The sequence below is a fragment of the Elgaria multicarinata genome, chromosome 2, assembly GCF_023053635.1.
Source record: "Elgaria multicarinata webbii isolate HBS135686 ecotype San Diego chromosome 2, rElgMul1.1.pri, whole genome shotgun sequence".
In the NCBI taxonomy this organism is placed as follows: domain Eukaryota; kingdom Metazoa; phylum Chordata; class Lepidosauria; order Squamata; family Anguidae; genus Elgaria; species Elgaria multicarinata.
Genome location: NC_086172.1, coordinates 127598377 through 127617775, shown reverse-complemented (window position 1 = coordinate 127617775; position 19399 = coordinate 127598377). Strand labels below are relative to the sequence as shown.

At 39.8% G+C, this 19399-nt stretch overlaps 1 protein-coding gene across 2 annotated transcripts; it reads right to left on the bottom strand.

The window, feature by feature from the left end:
* Positions 1 to 1317: 1317 nt before the first annotated feature.
* On the bottom strand, positions 1318 to 15525 carry DCAF4 (DDB1 and CUL4 associated factor 4). Of its 2 annotated transcripts, XM_063117618.1 has the most exons (13): positions 15397 to 15525; positions 14128 to 14220; positions 12951 to 13108; positions 12655 to 12737; positions 11523 to 11625; positions 11083 to 11226; positions 9776 to 9825; positions 8305 to 8384; positions 6292 to 6387; positions 6119 to 6216; positions 5701 to 5877; positions 5459 to 5573; positions 1318 to 4400 (listed from the first exon to the last, which is right to left on the bottom strand). In XM_063117618.1, exons 1-13 carry the CDS (start codon positions 15518 to 15520, stop codon positions 4147 to 4149), a joined length of 1575 nt encoding a protein of 524 aa, XP_062973688.1. In that variant the 5' UTR covers positions 15521 to 15525; the 3' UTR covers positions 1318 to 4146. The 2 variants fall into 2 exon arrangements, with proteins under 2 accessions (XP_062973688.1, XP_062973687.1); XM_063117617.1 differs by lacking the exon at positions 15397 to 15525 and having other exon boundaries at positions 14128 to 14224.
* Positions 15526 to 19399: the final 3874 nt, after the last annotated feature.

Sequence of the window (19399 nt, the reverse complement as noted above, 5' to 3'; positions counted from 1 at the left end):
AATTGATTACTGTCATATCTTTTTTTAATAGGTTTTTACTGTTTTATGAAAACAGCTAAACAAAAATTTACAAATGATACAAAATATAAAACCAGAAACAAACAAACCCATTTGATACCTCCCTATTGCTCATTCCAAGAAATGATACAGCAATTTCACATAGAAATCTCTTTAGTGTCTCAGTAGAAACATACGGTTTTATATTTATGTGGTTTTCCCAAAGCCACTTTGGAAAGTTCTCTTTCCAAAGTGTTACTGCAGACCATCATTCTTCCATATATTGATATTTTATTTTAAGTCTTCCCTGCTGGGTATGTAATAGCTGTGACGGTATCTATAATTAGAAGATCCCACAATTTAAATATCCAATCCGACTCAGCTTTGGGTGTGTTACCACCAGCCAAGCAGCCATCAGAATGTTTTTATTTATTTATTATAACACTAGAGAGCCACTCCATTATTTATGAATCCTAAAAGCACTGCTAATCCTTATACTTAGCAGCACTGCAACCCGACTAGTGATTTTTTTAAATACATTAACCTTATGAAATTTAGGGTAGAATCCCACTAAGTTAGTAATGACTAACTTTAGTCCCATTTATTATAATGGGCCTACTTTGAATATGACTTTAGTGGGATTCTACCCCAAGTTAATAAAATCAATTAAATCTACATACACATAAAAACACTTTCTGGAGCAAGCAGCAAACGTATTTCGTTATGAGATGATGCACATGAGATGCAGCAGACATAACCTTAGAAGAGGCATTTCTCCTGTGCGCAAAAGAAGGCGGAAAGGCCTCTTAAGATAGTGCTAGCCATCAGCAGTTTTTATAAGAACTTTTAACTTTTTAAATGTTTTTGTTTCAATTGTTTAATTTTTAATGATTTTGGTTTAATTGTGGTTTTAAGCTTCCATATTTTATATTTTACTTCCATATTTTATATTTTACCAGCGTTGCTCAGGTCCATGAATAATGTTTGTAACATTTATTTGATAAATAATACATTTCTCTGCAACTTATTCATCTTTAGGTTGTTTGTTTGTTTTTAGTTTGGTTGAGTTAGTAAATTTCTACCCAGTGTTGCTTGGGCCCCTTAAGATATACATGGCTGTGAGGTAATCATCTTAAAGTAGCAGGCCAGTGCTACTCCTGTGAGTTAACCTTTAAACAAATTAAATTCATTTCTTTTTTTCTTCCCTTACCCTCACGGCAACCATGCAAGGTAGGCCAGTCCTAGGGCCGTGAGGTAACTTTAAAACAAATTCAATTAATTTCTTCTCCCTCTCCCCCCCCCCCCAAACGCCTGTCCAGGGCCACCTTGAAGTCATGCTATTGTATTTAGTTATGGTTTTAAAACCACACATGGCAGTTGGGAGGAGGCACCACAAATGGATGCAGCCCATTTTATGTGGGTTGTTTCCTTTTATGTGGAATTGGGTTGACTGACTTTCAGGAATCACAATGGCCACCAAAGGCCAGTAAGTCTGGCCTCCCACCCAAGGCATGTTGGGAGTTGTAGGCGTAAACCCCGTTTTTTTTTAAATTAAATTCTTTAAAAATACTTAAAACCCTAAAATTCATGTTTTTAGATTTTTTTCTGATCCATGTACATGAAGACCTGTCTGAGTGAACAGCATTAAGGGAGTACCATATGTGGAAGTAGGTAAATATTTTGGGAAATACGTGAAACACACATACTTTCCACTTTATAGGTAGAGATGCTGTACCTTATAGTTTTAATTTTTGTGAACTGGCCAGAGAGCTTCAGTTACTGGGCAGTGTAGTAATGAAAATAAACACATTGTAGACTAAATAATTAAGGCCCCTTTTTAGTTATTTTTTTTTCATCAGCTCAATCCTTCACATCTACTCAGAAGTATCAACTGAACTCAATGGGACTTACTCCCAGAAAAGTGTGTATAAGATTGCATCATAAAAGTAGTAACCCGAGTACCAAGTAATGTTAAAAAAAACCCACTTTTTTTCAGGATGTCCACCAGAACTGTAGATGAGACTCAGTCTAAATACCCTTTCAAAACATAATCCATCATCTGTCCCATATATTTGCTAAATCTTAACGGCTACGAGATACCAAAAAGTTAGAATTTTTAAATTTCAAAAAGAGCTATTTAGAAAGTCAGACAATATTGCTGCCCACTTTTTATCTACTAATTCCAAACATGGCAGACTTTCCATTCTTTTCATGTACCCCATTTTAAGACCATATTCATTTTATTAAAATCTGATGCACCTGTGAACACATCACCTTTACTTACAGGATCTAAATTTTTATAACAACTGCTTAAAAGATATTAAAGGTCTGTCCAGTTGCATGCAAAGCAAATAATAATTCTTCCAAAGGCATTGTTCTAGCCATGAGAGAAATGTCCAGAAGGAGGAATTGTAAATTGTCCAAGGTAATGTGGCTATTGCAAGAAAATCACATCAAATCTATCTTAATCCACAGAGATGACTAATGGTAAGAAGTTTCCCTGAAATAACGGGTATACCAGAAACAAAGCTAGTGGTGACATACCTGAAGAGAGTGGAGAGAAGTTCTGAGCATCATTTTCAGAAACTAGAAAGGTGATCAATATTGAAAAGATAAGTTAGAAGATGGGGAAAACTGCTCTAGACACAATCTGTTTTAAAGAGTACTTGGAACAGGTTATGGTTTTGAGACTTTTATGGCTTAAAGATAAATTTGACATGGAGGTGTCCTCATGGGCAACATGGCTTTGAACATCCTCATTGAGTTAATGTTCCACAAGAGTGGTGACTTGGCCTCCACGGGATATTGTGATTACACAATAAGTAGAGTGTGCTTTGTTGAAATTTCTGAAATGGTCACTGGGACATTAAAACGTTCTACAACTTTTTTACTGGGTATAGCATTTCTAATCTGGTAATGACAGCAACATGTGTTTACCTGCTGCCAGTTAGTTTCCTCTTTACTAGTTTTAGAACTGCAAGCTACCATCTTGGATTAAGCATTGATATGTCAAAACTTGGTTCTGAGTAAGCTCCAATGGCTCAAAATAATCCTTAAAATGTCTCCCTCTGCCCAAAAAGCCATGTTCCTTTATTTGCAGGCTTTATCATATTTTGCTATCTTTTTGCAGAGTATTTGCTATTGTGTTGGAAGGAAACTGTGGCTTCAAACCCTCTCCACCATAATTTTTTTTAAAAAGGAACACTATTTCTGTGTTTCATATCGCAGTGATGATAATTCAGGACCCGTGTCCTAAGTGTTGTTTTTTTTAATGAAAGTGAGTTTAAACAAACAAAAAAAGGTTGTGCTGGATTTCAATAATAAAAGAATTGCTAAAGGATATTCAAAATTAAATCAAATCCATGTAGCTCTTCTTTAGAAAGCAGAAAATCATATGCTGAACTCTGAAGTTAAGCAAAATTTGCAAGCCTTCCCTTCGTCTCCATTAAAGGCTAAATAAATACATTTAGAAAAAAAGTATATTATGAAAGCAATTATATTCAGTATCTCTTTCCCCTTACTTTTTTGTGTGTGGATAGCTTTAGTTCTTGGGACACTTCTGAGTTTCTGCAATATGGCCTGTTACCATTTATAAGCATTCCTAACAAATTCTGCAAGCAAGTCAAATCTTGCATATTAAGAAATTAGCACACATTGTAAGAGTAACTGAGTATGTTCAGTCCAGGCACAAAAATGGTACAACCAGGGGGATTTCCTTAGTCACCACATTCATGGTAACTATTCTGCATGAAGACAATATTCCTCCGAGTTGTTTTCCTCCTTCAATGGTATAAGTCTCTCCTACTACATGGATGGATGTTGTTGTTAGGCAAATCCTTTAAGTTCTCCCTGTGAGCAATTCAAACAGCAACATGGCAGCTGTAGAAAGCATATCGGAGGACATAAAAATACTGGAAATGTTCTCCTATGAACTTTAACAACTGGAACTGACAATATACATTAAAAAAAAATTAAATATCTGTACTTGGATAGAGCAAAAAGAAATCAATGCTCTCCATAATCAGTTTTGACTTGATTTATAATTCCTAGGAAAAAAAGGAAAAGGAAAGCTTCCCCAAAATTATTAAGGTTTAGAACCACAGTCCATATCAATCCAATAATAGTTGAAGGACACTAATATTTTTGTTGTCAAACACTAAGGATGGCAGAATGGTCCATGTCTTTGGTATGCAGGCAATATGGATCATCTGTCTTATAGGAGAAATAATAGAGATCTTGTCTGACTGCCATAAGCAGACCAGGAACTCCTCGGGTGCCGCCAAGCCGTGATGAGAACACCACACTTGGGATGGTGTCTGTGGAAGATGGATGTGGAGAAGGGATAGTCCGTAGCAAATGAGCATCTTGGAGACTCCAAATCCTTGTGTAACAGTCCTGACCCACTGAGGAAGAAAGAGCAATGCAAATCATGACAAAAACTCTAGCACCTGAATACTTACACCATTTGAGGAAATGTTTCCTTTCCCTTGCTAGGTTGGTTGCTGCAGATTTGGGCACACTTAAGTGGCTATCTCAGGCAGTGGATGCTGGGGGACAGTGAGCAGTGGCAAAGTGTTGGAGGGCCGAATGCTATGCTCAGGCTTACTTAGGGCCTGCCTGCCTTACATCCCTGAAGCAAGTCCGCTGCCCTATTGCCCATATTGAAGTAAGATTCAACTGTCAGTCTGGTTGGGTTTTAATATGCAGAATTGGGAGAGGGGGCATAATTTTGTTTTTTTCCACAGAGAGTAAAGCATTTTGGGCCAGCCAGGTGCCAGAAGGACTGCAGCAATTGTGGATGTATGGACACAATGCCTGATAATGTCAAGGGCAGGGCAGAAATCTCAACCAACTACACAAAGCAAACACCAAGCTAGAAAGGAGGTACATGGGAGAAAAGATTAATAGAACACCCAGGGAGTAGATTTTGGAAAACCTGACAGCACCCTAAACATGTTTTCTGTAAGTTACTTAAGGTGTCTTCATAATTCAGATACCAACTATGAAATGCCCTTCCCAGGGAGATCTGCCTGGGATCTTCACTATATACATTTAGATGCCACGTTAACACCTTCTTCTTTAAGGAAGTATTTAAGCTTTAATCCATTGGCTTATTAATTTTAGTGTCGGCTCCTCAATGATTTTAATATTTTAATGTTTAATTGTTATTTGATATTGGTATTGTTATACCATTTTATTTATTTAAGCTTATTTTGTAGTTGTGTTTTATAACTGTAAACGCCCCCATGGGCATTCGCCAGTTGGGCCACATGTAAATCCAATAAATAAATAAATGCTAGTACATCATTATTTTTTATTAAACTCATAGGTTAGAAGCCAGCATATACACTTGAGCCTCCTTCATTTTCCTTGAGCCAACAGAGCAAACACCCATGCCTCCGCAGCATTTAGCCTGTCATTAAGCAAACTCAATTTGTTTGTGAGTGACCTTGTTTCATACCTGCTGTAAGAAGCCCTTCTTCCTCACTGATGTGCAAAGGGAGAATGGTATGTTCATTGTGATGACCTCTATATTCTTTCACACATTTTAATTTTCTCAGGTCCCACAGTTTTATCTGCAAGTGGACGGAGTTACAGAATTAACACATCAGTTTAGAAAAAGAAAAACCTTACAATGTGTGGGTAAAGCAGTAATACAAATATTATACAGAACATTTGATTTAAAAAATCCCTGGTCTGTACCTGGCCTGCCATGTCTGCAACCATGAGGTACTGCTCAGTCTTCAAAAGGTTAATAGATGTGACTGCTGAATCATGAAAGAGACGAATAGCTTTCCATCCTTGACCTTTATGGCTGCGCTGACGGACATCAATGCTGAAAACCTCCCCTGAACGGCAGCCATTATACAGCACTGGAGTCTAGAAAAGCCAAGGAGGAAAATAATTAGTTTTCCAAATAAATGTACAGCCACATTCTAATTAGTCTTAAATCTTCAATACCACCTTACTTATTAGATTTGTACCCAATTCTTTCTAGATGCTCAGGATTATGTATATGGGTTGTGTATTTCCAACATTAGCCATGGTGATTCAGGGCTATCAGTGTGGAGGTCTGTGGATAGATTAGGCACTACTTGTCTCACAAAGAAATTTCTCCTACCTGGGTGGCAAATTGCTGTGCTAGGACATCACTGCTGGTACCAAACGTTTGACGATGACCAGTCACTGCATTTGTCACAAGGACTCGTCGACTTAAACCTAAGGTAAACAAAACGTAAGTGGCAGTTGGATAATAAATCTCCATAATGGAAGTGGGAAGTTATTCTCTCTCACCTGTGCTAAAGCAATTATCAGCTTGAGGATTCAGGCACCAGGCACAGGACCAGGCTGTGGAGATCTTGAAGCTGCACAACATTCCAGGTTGGTCTCCTAAAAGAAACAGGAAAGAAGTCAGGCATCACTTCAGGTTTGCTCCTGGGAATACACTGGATGCCACCCTTTCATTATTCACGTTATTGTAGCTTCAGAATGTTTAAATGGAATAAACAATAGAGCTGCTTTTACTGCACTGAACTACCCATGTCCAATACTACATAAAACCTGATGTACGTTGGACATGTGAATTATCAACTTTCTTGCACTTATTCTAAAACATTTCCATTGGTTTTAGTAGCACGAGTTTGGGGTGAAGGAATTATGGTGAATATTTGCACAATCCATCCCAAAATCTCAGTTTCTGAAAGTTATACCTTTGCCTCTTTCAGAGGGAGAATATTAACATGTTTGAAGAACGTGTTTTAGATGATGAAACAGAAGGAGGGAGGGACAAGTTACAGGCTATGATTTCAGCCTTAGAGCCAGGGCAGATTTGGGGCATTTAAATTAATGTCTGAAGTCAGGAATCTGAAAGACTTACGTGATTAAAATGTGCGTGTTTTGTAGTCATGGAAGGAGCCCTATGCTTCCCCCCACTCCAAGTTTTCATTTCAGACATTATGCTTTGTGAGTATACCCTCAATTCAGGGTCAAAAATGCAAGCACTCAGAATCTGATGATACTCTACAGTAGCAGTGGACCATATTTTCATCCCACCCCATTCTTCAAAAGCCCAGACAAAATAGCCCAAGAGGAAACATCATCATCATCATCATCATCATATTTACTGCCCGCCTCTCCCTCCTGATCGAGGCGGGGAACAACATAAAATACAAAACATTATAAAATACATAAAACTGATTAAACATATAAAAACTAATACATTATTAAAAAAACAGCCAGACATCTTAAAATTCAACTGGGTAGGCCTGCCAGAAGAGTTCAGTCTTTATTGCTTTTTTATATTCAGAAAGACTGTTGGGTTGGCGGATCTCTCCCGGCAGGCCATTCCACAGTCTGGGAGCAGCAGCAGAGAAGGTCCTCTGGGTAACAGTTGTTAATCTAGTTTTTGCTGGCTGAAGAAAATTCTTCACAGAGGACCTGAATATGCAGGGCAGATTGTATGGGAGAAGCCGATCCCGCAGGTATCCTGGGTCCAAACCATGTAGGGCTTTAAAGAACTGGTTGACACACCTCCAAACACAGGTTGGGCCCTTTGACGGTAAGCACTTCCGTCTTGTCTAGATTCAGCTTCAGTTTGTTTTTCCTCATCCAGCCTATTACTGACTCCAAGCATTAATTCAGAGGAGATACAGTATACTTAGTTGATGCTGTTGTTGGAGGCATAGAGAAGTATATTTTGGTGTCATCGGCATACGAATAGCAACCCCGCCCCATGCCTCCAAGTGATCCCTCCCAGTGGTTTCATGTAGATGTTAAACAGCATTGGGGATTGGATGGTGCCTTGTGGTACACCATACAACAGCTCCTTCTTTGAGGAGCAGCTATCCCCAAGCATCACCATTTGGAACCTCCCTGAGAGATAGGACCGGAACCACTGAAGCACAGTGACCCCAATTCCCAAACCTCCCAGGCATTCCAGAAGGATACCATGGTTGATGGTAACGAAAGCCGCTGAGAGGTCCAACAGCACCAACAGGGACACACTCCCCCTGTCAATACTCAGGCGTAGATCATCCACTAAGGCGACCATAGCTGTCTCAAGTCTGTATAGTTTGCCATATTTTGTAGACATACTAAAAGAAGATGCTCAAATTTGTTTGCCACGAAAGAGACCCCTGCTCTGCAACATTCACAAATAAAAATTGTTACCAAATCTCAGTTCTGTGTTATTTTCGTATCTTTACAGATGTAAGACAGCATTAATATTTACTTTTATGACACGTAGGCAAAGTCACTGGAGATCAAGGAAAAATGACACTCAACATATAGGATATCTGTATGCAGTACCTGTATTAGAGTTGCTGAACAAGGATGCTGGGAGCAGGCTGGCACAGCCTAGAGTTTCTGCAACGCCCATGAGACACAGCTTGATGGAGGCAGTTAAGGATATTAAAGAGGCAGTACGAAGAGGCTCTCACAGGAGCAAAATGTGTCACTTAATATCAGCCTGAGAAGCTGATCTAGTTCTGCCACAGTAGCACTAATAAATATTTCACTAGAAAACAGAAGCTTTCAGACAATCTTAAAATGTACAACGCACACCATAAAGCAAGCCTCATGGGGTTTCTTTAAAGTGATTACTTCCTTTTTTTTTTCCATTGAAGCCATTGCTGCCAATTTCTGATCCCTGTAATCTTAGCACAACTGGGAGAGGGGAAAAAGAATAGACGTTCCTCCTTTTTCCACTATAAAAGGGGGAAAACAACACTGACTAGAATTTGTCTTTCTTAGAATCTTGTTTAGAATATCCAGAATAGGAAGTTAGTCTTCTAGAGCAGCCTTCCCTAACCTGGTGCGGTCTAGGTGTTCTGGACTACAATTCCCATCAGCCCCACACAGCATAACCAATGGTCAGGTGATGGGAGTTGTAATCTAAAACATTTGGTGGGCACTGGGTTGGGAAAGACTGTTCTAGAGTCATGCAAAAATGGACATAATTTCCAAGTTTAACTCTTCTTCAATACTGTAGAAGATTTTAGAGACATGCTAGCACTTGATATCTTGCGGCAAAGATATGACCCAGGTCTGAAGAATCAGTTTTACTTCCTAGAGCTAATAATCCACGCTATCATTTTATCCCAGTACTATAACGTCTGGCTCCCATGTAGGACGCACAATGCCTCCCAACCCCACCCACTGTGCTGACATTATTTCTTCAATATTCTGAATTTTCCCAAACTACTTTTATGACAACTTTTGGTTTCCATGCACTACAAAGATGTGTGTTCCAATCTAGCAGAAAAAGCAACTGAAATGGCAGCATGAGCCCTATTTCTCCTGCAATGGCAGCACCATACCAAGGCTTGTAGTATGTGCTCACACTACAAACATAAATGATATAACACACATGACCTTTCAAATTCCTCCTACTTCTCCCACAATTACAGCATTTGTGTGTGGCACTCGTTCATACTACATTTATGTATTTATGTATTTATTAAATTTATATATCGCCCCATAGCCCAAGCTCTCTTGGCAGTTTTGAAAAAATATCAGCACAGTGGTGCCCCACAAACAAAGGGGTTCTAGTGTACATCCTATTCTACTCATGTTACTATGCATCCCCTCACCTTCAAATCACTCCAGGATTTTGTACAAACCAGCTTTCCATATGCTTCATATTGCATTATTTGTAATGTGATGCCCAATAAGTATCTTCCCCTCTTCTTTGCTGCAAGCTGCTTGTAATTATTTTTCAAAGGGGATTCTGCACTACAAGTGGCTTTCTAACAAACACTTATTTTAGTGAAAAGGATATAAAACATGGGAATCCGGATGACTTAGTGAAGCCCAACATACAGAATTCACCTTTAAAAAAAAGTAGAAGAAAAAAGATAAAAGCCCACTAGAACAAAAACAGATAAATGCAACCAAACTGGAAAAGCTAGTGGGGATAGGGTCAGAAAACCAAAAACAATGAGTCTCAGAAGGTGACAATATTTGAGATTGAATATAATCAGACAGAAAACCAGGAATGGAATGCGGAGAAAGCGAAAAGGGAGCATGCCCAAGGGCGGGGAGGGGAGGAGACTGTGGAAGCTCCAGTACCAAGCTTCCCATGTGCTACACAGTCTCTTTCACTCCTGCTCCGAAGCTCCCTGGCTAGACACTCGAAATTAAGTGTCTAGCGCAAACTGCAGGACAGATGGAGCATGGAGGAGGAGGAGAGGATTCCTTCCATGCTCCATCCACCCTGCAAGGGATAGTCATTAGCTTCAGAGTTCAGAGGCTTATGACTCTCCTGATAGAATTGTAACCTGAGGTATGGATAATTGAGGCACAGATCCAAACTGATGGAAGGCACTCTGCCATGGGTCTGCAAACATGCTTTATTAGTGGGAGTGCAACCTCATCCAAAACAGGTTGAACTCGAACTGCCAAATACATATTTGCGGCCATGACATCAGAAGCTCCTGCATGTCAAAACTAATTTCATATACTACTCAATCAGTTTCAGACTAATATTTTGTTTAAGTGCAGAACATCTCTGCTTAGGGCAGAACTTTCCTATTACAAACAAGAACGGAAGAAATTCGTTATAGATACGGCAATTATAGAGGCTGTTCTCATGACACGACAGCCCACCTTTGGTTATTTAACCCACAGTGAAGCTGCAGCATGTGCAGATGCATTTTTCAATGATTTCTCATGCAAATCCAGCAAGCATGGGTTCTGTGAGAGTTAAAACAACCCTTGCATAACCCATGCTCACCAGGTTTGCATAGCATGACACTCTCCTACTGGGGGTTGCATATGCAACCTGGCAGCCATGGACACTGCAGCTTGTCATGGGTTAAATAACAAAGGACAAGCTGTGATGCATCATCCAAACCCAGTTATAGCCTTCTACTGTTAAATTCCTTCCACTGCTTCCTTTCCCATCCCACCCTCCCAGCTCACTAATTCGAAAATGTAATTAAATAACAGTAAATTATTATGTATCAAAAATCAATAAGTGCTCTACAAAGCTTATTAAAAAGAATCTGAATGCAGGACTGCAATCTAAATAATAAGAGTCAAACAGAATGAATACATTCTAATCTTGAATGAAAGACAGAACAGTACCTTGCGGTTTGTGAAATAGAGGTTGTCATACATCTCCACAGTAAGAGAATCCTTCCCCAAACCACTGAGGTTGACAATACCGTATTTACAGCCTCCATGCTCTACATCATTCACTGTGAATATTCTCTCATAGGTGGAGTCTGCCTGCAAAAGCAAAATGTGAATTGCTCTGAGGTGAGCTTTTTTCTGTGGAGAAGTCCCATTCACAAAGCATTAATGATTAATTTTTCACGCTCCTTGCAAAATGCAAGTAATTCTCCCCAGATGTTAAAGATTAACACTTCCAAGTGTTCTCTCCCACATTGCAGGTCTAGCTAGTGCTTGCCATCCTTCTAAATGTATGGCAGGGGAGTTTCTAAGAATGACTTCAAGAAATAATCCAACCCTAAAATAAAGATAAATGTCATTTCCAGCATACAATAAAAAGACTTCCAACATACCGCTATCAGTTTAAAATTGTTGCTTCCAGAAACTGTGGAATCTGGGCTCTCAATTTCTAATTTCCTTCGATGCATGCAATTCACCTTTAATTCATGGTTCAGCCTACATAAGAAAGAGGAAAAAGGAAAATAAAACTACTAATTGATATTTAATGTCAAAGGCAACACATGTGTAAAAGACAGTGGGTAGGGCTATTTAAATTAGACCCACTGAAATGAATGAGTTTCAATAGGTTTACTCCAAATAGGATTAATATTGGATACTACACAGTGTTTCCTAACACTCAAGGGCAATTTTAGATCAATTTCTTTGATTGCTCAAATATTCCCAAGTGAGGAAAAGAAGGATTTTATTGCAATGAACTAGTATTAGACTGAAATTAAATCTAGTACAATAAAAGGCCATTCGATGTATAGAAGAACTACATACACAATTTTTAGTATACCTTGAGCTGAGGAAAGGTCAACATTTGATCAAGAAATGTTCAATTTCTTCCATCAAGTCACACAAAAGAAATTTCAGGCAAAGGAGGACTATAAACCAAATAATTACAAAGATAAAGATTTGTAGATCTACCTTTTATGTTGCAGAATCAGATCTAGATAAAGCCACGAGAAACAACGTAGCTTCATCAAATAGATATTCTGTTGTTTGCTTGTCAGTTTGTTGGGGACAAATTCTATGGTCCCTGAGAAAGAGTCCTAGGGATCATAAGATATTTTGGAGTTCCCTCTTTGAGCCCATAGACACTGCTACCCTGAGAAGGGTAAAATCTGAATGGGGATTGTTTCCCCCTGCCCCTTACAGTGGCATTGCGGCTTCCTCACTCCAGGTCAGAGCTCCAACCTCAAGTGAGGATGCAAATGAAGGGGCAAGGAGGCATCGATGATATGCAACATTCTGAAGCTTCCCAGCTCCTATTTCCGCAACTCTACTAGATGCGCTTAATGCATATCTAGTAAAAAAGAAAAGAAGAGGAAAAGAAAGGAGGACGGAGAGGCGAAGAATGTGTCTGTTGCTCCTTCTCTGCCAGCCATCTACCAACAGAACATTGGATTCTCAGAGAGCTCCTTTGAAAAGCACATACTGCAGCATAAAAGTTCTGCAGCTTAAGAGATTAAGTTACTTTACCTGCAATAGGTTACAGAGCTGAATAAACCTAACTGCCTCTTGCGTAAGATGATTGAAGAGTTCAGCCCAGGTCTGGATATTTTCTATTTAAAACAGTGAAAGAATACAATCATGTTCCTTGTGTATAAACGTGAACAACAAAAAAAATGTATATCAAACAATAGAGATATTTAAACTGAAATTAAATCAGAGGCCACAATCCAGCACAGAATTAATTACCTTTAAGTTTACTGTTTTAAGTGTGCCTAACTGTACTGGATTGTGGCCATAGTATGAAATTTAGAGAATTTTCTTACCTTTATACATTTCTCCTCCTCTTCTAGGAGTCTCAGCCTTTGACACTCCATCTCTCTGTGCTGAATACTCTCCTTAGTGAGAGGGTTGCAGTTGTTATGCCCAGGAAGTAAGCGGAAATAACGGTTCTTTTCAGGATCATAGTAAAATCCTGGTAATTCTTAAAAAGAAATCAAACACATTCTGCTAGCAAGAGCCTCTTTTAACTTCCCTGTAATCTATACAACATAGCACTGGGCAAACATTTGCACAATTACAGACAACTACTTTCTGTAATAAGAAAGTCATTTATAGTTCCATTTCAATGTAAGGAAATGCTACTCTTGGTTTAGTTACAAACAGCATGGCTATTAATCTCAAACAAAGATCTGAGTCATAACTTACAATGCAAGTAGAACAAATTAAAGAAAAACAACAAACATAGTTCAGCAAGTAGAATAGGGACAGCATAGTTATTCTAAACCTTGAAGATGATTACTCTAACTTTGAGCATACATTTTTATCACATTATACTGTCCCCCAAAAAGCTTTAGGAGGGGTTCTTTCCTTTTAGAAGATAAGCTCCTTCCTAAGACAAGATGTAGCAGTTTTCCTGTGTGTTATTTCATGACTCTCCCATTCTAGAAAGAGCACATTAAACCTATGAATTTAGTTATGGAATTATTATTCAATCATGCAGATGGACCTTGTATTGATCCAGCAGGACTGTTCTTATGTACCCAAAATGAAGTTGGAAACCTCACTCTTAGTTATTGGAACTGGCAATGTCTGGTATCAGAGGCACCAAAGAAATATATCTAATATGGGGGGGGGGATGTAATTTATGTTAATTTTGTTTCTATAACAATAATATAATCTGGGGGGGAAATTGGCTAAAGGAAAGCAGTAATCATCAGTCAATTTAAAACTGATAACACTGGGGTGTATCCAAGGTTAGTCCTGCTTAGAAGAGAACCATTAAAAAGAATAGGACTTAAATTAGACTAACATTAAAATATTCCTCAGCCACAGGTAGCAAACATTCTTTGAAAAGCTGAGTGAAGATTCAACCAAAGGTCTCAGATCCATGAAAATTTATTTTTATTATTTATTTTATTTATTGCATTTGTATACCGCGCTATAGCTGAAGCTCTCTGGGTGGTTTACATATTGGGATAGCTTTCTTGGCACACTCCTTACCAGGCACTGGAGAGTTCTGGTACATGTTGGAAGATGTAGAGGGGGATTCAGTTTGACTTGTACCTGGGTTCTGCGAGTCTTGCAGTTCTTCCCGTTCATACCTATAAAAAGAACATACATTATAAGGATTCATAAAATCCTCGACAAAAATAATGCAACATGCATAAAATATAGACTATAAGAATCAGTGAAAGTGTTAAGTGTGAATAAAGGACTGTAAAAAATGCCATTACCTCAGGCAACGTAAACGCCTCCTCAGAACTAAAGCTCTATCAATTTCATGTTTCTTACTATTTATTTCAAAGGTTTATAGTCCACCTTTTGGTCAAATGGGGTGTCATAGCTCAGTGTGATACAGCACATGCTTTGCATGTAGAAGGTCCCAGGTTTGATTCTTGGCTTTTCCAAGTAGGGTGCGGAAAGGAATCCCGCCTGAAATCCACGAGACCTATTGCAAGTCAGTGTCAACAATACTAGGCTAGATGGACCCATGGTCTGACCCAGTGTAAGGCAGGGTCCTATGTTCCACAAGGTGGCTTACAATAAGAATGCACACAAATATACACAAACCCACATAATCCAGCAGCTCATGGTGCCCTAGACAATGGATGGGGCCAGAGTATGCTTCAGTTCAACTCAACAATCCCAGGACCACAAGCAGTTGGGAGCCAAGTGGTAGTTGGAGCCAAATTGGCTCTGGAGATCAAGCCCCTTGTTGCAGCCAAGAAGAGGGCTTGGTAGCTGCTGAAGGATGGCCTCCTTTAGTCCAGAAAAGAGAGGAACGGTAGGAACAGTTCCCATGGTTCCCAGCATCTTTGGATGCTGCTATGTATACTGGTGCCATGCTCTGGTTAAAGTAAGGAAGATGGTGGCAGGAAAAGCTCACATCAGGTGCTGCAGTGGAAAGGGAGGAAAATGGATTTAAGGTTCTGGCCTGGACTCTGGGTTCATAGGCAGGGCCAAGATGCCAATCAACTACTTTCTGCACCTTCATTTCTTCCCAGGATTCAATACCATTACTAGAAATAACTAAATTAAATATGGGATGTTCCAAAATCTACAGTATCCAGGGATTTGCTAACCATACAATTTATTTATTTATTTATTTATTGCATTTCTATACCGCCCAATAGCCGAAGCTCTCTGGGCGGTTCACAAAGATATTATAAGCAACAGTACTTATACTATCATCAGAACAGCAAGCTATGTTGTATGGTGGAGGTCTTGCTTTCATTGTAATCATCTGAGACACACTTTTAAATAGCCCATTTTCATAGACTTGCCTTTCTGTATAGCTCCAGTGATGGCGCACCCTGTATGGCTGAGGATTGTAGGTTTGCCTGCGATGGCTCCGTACATGATTTTGTCTGCCTCGCCAACTATTTCTCTTCATTCTTGCAATTAACAAAGATACTGTACAGCGCAACTTATAGATGCTTTGATGAGCTCAACATAAAATCAAGTGTCGTGGGGGTGGAAATTTTTCCAGTGCTTAATTTTTCTGTGGAAAAAAATGCATTTCATAAGTTCAATATTAGGCAAGCTTGGCAGTTTCAAAGTTGAAATTAATGTTTTTCAGGTGACTATCCCCAAGTATGTAAGAGAAAACACATATGTAACTGAAATACATATCTGTCCCAGTATGAAATAGAAGTAACAGGTCATTACAGTGAAACTAAAGGTGTACCAACGACCTCAGTGGAAGGGAGCTGAACTCACTTGAAATAGGAGTGGTTGTCAGCATACCATGCACAGTTCTTGATAGTTTTCAAGTTTTCAATACCTTTGTATTTTTTCTAAAAAAATTAAAAATGTAAGGGAAGTACACACCATTGCCTTTAAATGTTTACAAGTACACCAGTTTTTAAAATCTGCATAATATAACACTTAAACACCATTAAGTGTGCTTTAATCCCCATCAAATATTTCAGGTCAAATATTTGGGGTGTATTGGGGCAAAATGTTAAAATGGGGTACTTTTTTTTTTTAGCTTTGTTTACTAAATACAAGTAAAGCAAACATGCTAAATTAGGTAAGTTGAGAGTATTGCAAATTTTTCCAATGCAAATCATCCTAGGAAAGTTTCCCATATATTAGGTTAAGAGACCGTGTCTGGCCTAAGGTGGCCCAATGAGCTTCATGGCCCAGCGGTTTCCAGAGGGGGGGGAGTTGTGTTAGACTACTGCAGCAAAAACAAAAAGTATTGTTAGTTAGGGTGACCATGTGGAAAGGAGGCCAGGGCTTCAGTGTCTTTAACAGTTGCATTGAAAAGGGAATTTCAGCAGGTTTCATATGTATGCAGGCAGAACCTGGTGAAATTCCCTTTTCATCACAATTGCTAATGCTGCAGGAGCCCTGCCTAGCATGACCAGATACAAAAGAGGGCAGGGCTCCTACAGCTTTAACTATTGTGATGAAGAGGGAATTTCACCAGGTGCTGCATGCATACAAATTACACCTGCTGAAATTCCCTTTTCTACACAACTGTTAAAGATACAAGAGCCCTGTCCTCCTTGTCATATGGTCACCCTATGTTAGTCTTTAAGGCGCTGCAAGACTGTGGCGCTCTCAGTCCCACTCTGGTACTCCGACCACTAGGCCACGCCACCTCTCTTCTCCCGTCACAAGGTGCGTCAAGTCCAAATAAAGCCCCCGTAATTTGATTGAGGAGGGGCGGGGGAGAAGAGAAACAACTCTCCTCCCACCTCAAATACCCGTCGCGTCACTCTCGGGTCCCCCCAAATCGCCGAAGAGCCCAGCCGGCTTTTTCCACTCCTGTTTCCCTCAAAACTCTGCCTCATCCTGTCTTGAGACCACAACGGTGGTTTAGGGGCGTCTTACTGCCCCCCCCGCTCCTAGCGTGGTAAACAACCTACGTCACCTTGACTAATTAACGTCCCAAGCTCCCCCACCTCCTCCTGCTGCTCCTCCTGGGGGACTTACTGAGGAAAACTCCTTTCCCGCCCCTCGGAAGCTTTCAGCCACTTCGACCCACCAGCATCCGAACTTCCTGTTTTTCGCCTCTCCAATTGGTGCCCTCAGGTTGCATCCACCTCACCCCGCCTCTACACCAATTGTAGTTTTTTCATTGGCCGATGTAGGTGCCTATCATGTGTCGTATTGTTTCCCGCGCCGGGGTGGGGGAAACAAAAGCGTCGGAATTTCTCTGACGCTTCTCCTCGGCTCGTCGCCGGACTGCCTAAGTCACGTGGCCTTGTTTCGCGGACCGGCGAAGGGTGGAAGGGTTGCGTCACATGGTTGTTCAGTGGGGGCGGGGCTACCAGCGGACAAGGGGTGTGATTGGTCGTGCTGGAGTAGGCGTGGGTGAAGATGCTCTGTGATTGGCAATGCGATGAATCCGAGGGGGAACAGCTAGTAAGAAGTGTAAAGGGGAAGCATGATCAGGATAAAGGGGGGAAGCATTGGAGGCTCCAATGTCAGTGGGGCTGTGAATCTGATCTGGGTTTCAGTCAGAACCTGCTAGCACTCTAAAGGAGCTATCCAAGATGCTGAACCCTGTTCTCAAACCGGCTTTTGCACCTTGGATAGCTCCGTTAGAATTCTAGCAGGTTCTGACTGAAACCCAGATCAGATTCACAGCCCCACTGACGTTGGAGCCACCAGCCTCCATTGGATGGACGTCTCTGCCTCAGGCAGTGTGCATAGAGAACCTCGCGGTTTTTCCCCCCATAATGGCTGCAATATTATGTTTATTTTGAAAGAAACTCTGTTGCAAATAATGGTATTTTGGAATAAGAATGTTTAGTGGGTTCTAAGTAGTTTTTGTTTTCCTTGGTGGGCTGAAATAGCTGTCATCTTGCTTCGTACACCAAACATCCTGTAGTGGTACAAAGTTACAGGGTTACAGTTTCCTACAGCTTTCTGCTGAGCAATTGTAATAAGTTTAATAGCTTGTAGCCACCAACCATCAATGCCTAAAGAAATGGCTTTAGTTATTTCCTGTAGAAAACTTGAGATATTTCTCTCTTTACTTGATATTACACAATCCCATTCCTGTAACTGTGTGATACTGTATTTTATTGTCTAGATGTCAGTTACTTTTGCAGTCTTATAAAACATGAGAGATGAGTCTCAAGTCATCTTGATTACTTTGCCACATAGCATTTCTAAAGCATGATTTGTGTTCTGAGTGCTTAGTTCATTCATTCTTATAGGCACTATAACATTTCCACTTTGCAAACAGAGGATTGTGGTTAAGATAACTTGCCAAGTCAATGGTCATCCAGTGAGTTTGTAATGGTTTGAACCACAGAGCTTCAAAGTGCAAACATTGTCCATTGGATCAAAATTCAAGGACATATCTGGTTGAGATTGTGTATCTTTGATTTATTGATGCTTTTTGCCATCTTACATTTATAGACGAACGGCAAATTTATCCCACATTTAGGCTGCAATCCTGTATATGCTTACTTGGGAGTGAGTTCTATTAAACTTGATGGGAGTTCTTCCTGAATAGACATGCATAGGAGTGCATTGCAAAGTCTACTGATTGCACAAATCCAGAATGGACTTTAACATTGGATTAGTGTTGCTTTGTATTGATATTGGGTGTGTGCTAGCTTGAGCAATGTTGCTTGTCAGTTACACCAGTGAAACCTGATTTAAATAGGATTAATTTGGAATGAAATGTGCAAAATGTTGCCTTGTAAACCAGAATTATATGGAACATAATACTTTTGAAAACCACACCATTACATCTGGGGTTTTGGTGGTTTTTTTTTTTTGCATTTTAAAAATTTCTAATATAATAATAATAATAATAATAATAATGTATTTCTTAGCCGCCTCTCCATTCTGATCGAGGCAGGGAACAACAGTAAATATAAAATACATAAAATTGAATTAAAACATAATATACATTGTTAAAAACACCCTAAAAACATTCTTAAAACATCTCTACACTTTCATATAAGAATATGGTAGTGTAAAGCTTATTATTTGAGATCTGCTAGACCAGTTTTGCTCATTTTTGTTTTAAACTGAAGCTTGAACAGTGTAGATGTGCAGAAAATTTCAAAAATTTGAAAAAGTTTAAAGCTCGAGCTTTAATAGCCAAACAGTATGTTTCTGTGCCCTGGCCAGGAACCTGAGCAGTTGGGGAATTTAGCTCCACACTGCAGAGAGAGAAAAACACAAAGGCAGAGACAGAGGGAGGTCCTTGGGCTTTGTGACATTGAGCCTGTTCTTGAAGCAGCCATAGTGGCAGCAAATGCTCTGCAATGGTAGCAGCAGAGGAAAAGAAGAAGCCTTA

Coding starts and splice junctions, on each gene's coding strand:
- DCAF4 (XM_063117618.1), bottom strand. CDS start 15,520: ATGAAGAGAAATAGTTGGCGAGGCAGACAAAATCATGTACGGAGCCAT. Junction 14,221..15,396: donor AGAAAGGCAAGTCTATGAAA/ATGGGCTATTTA, acceptor ATAGGTATGAAC/GGGAAGAACTGCAAGACTCG. Junction 6,388..8,304: donor GTTCAGCAACTCTAATACAG/GTACTGCATACA, acceptor TGTTTCTTTTAG/GAGACCAACCTGGAATGTTG.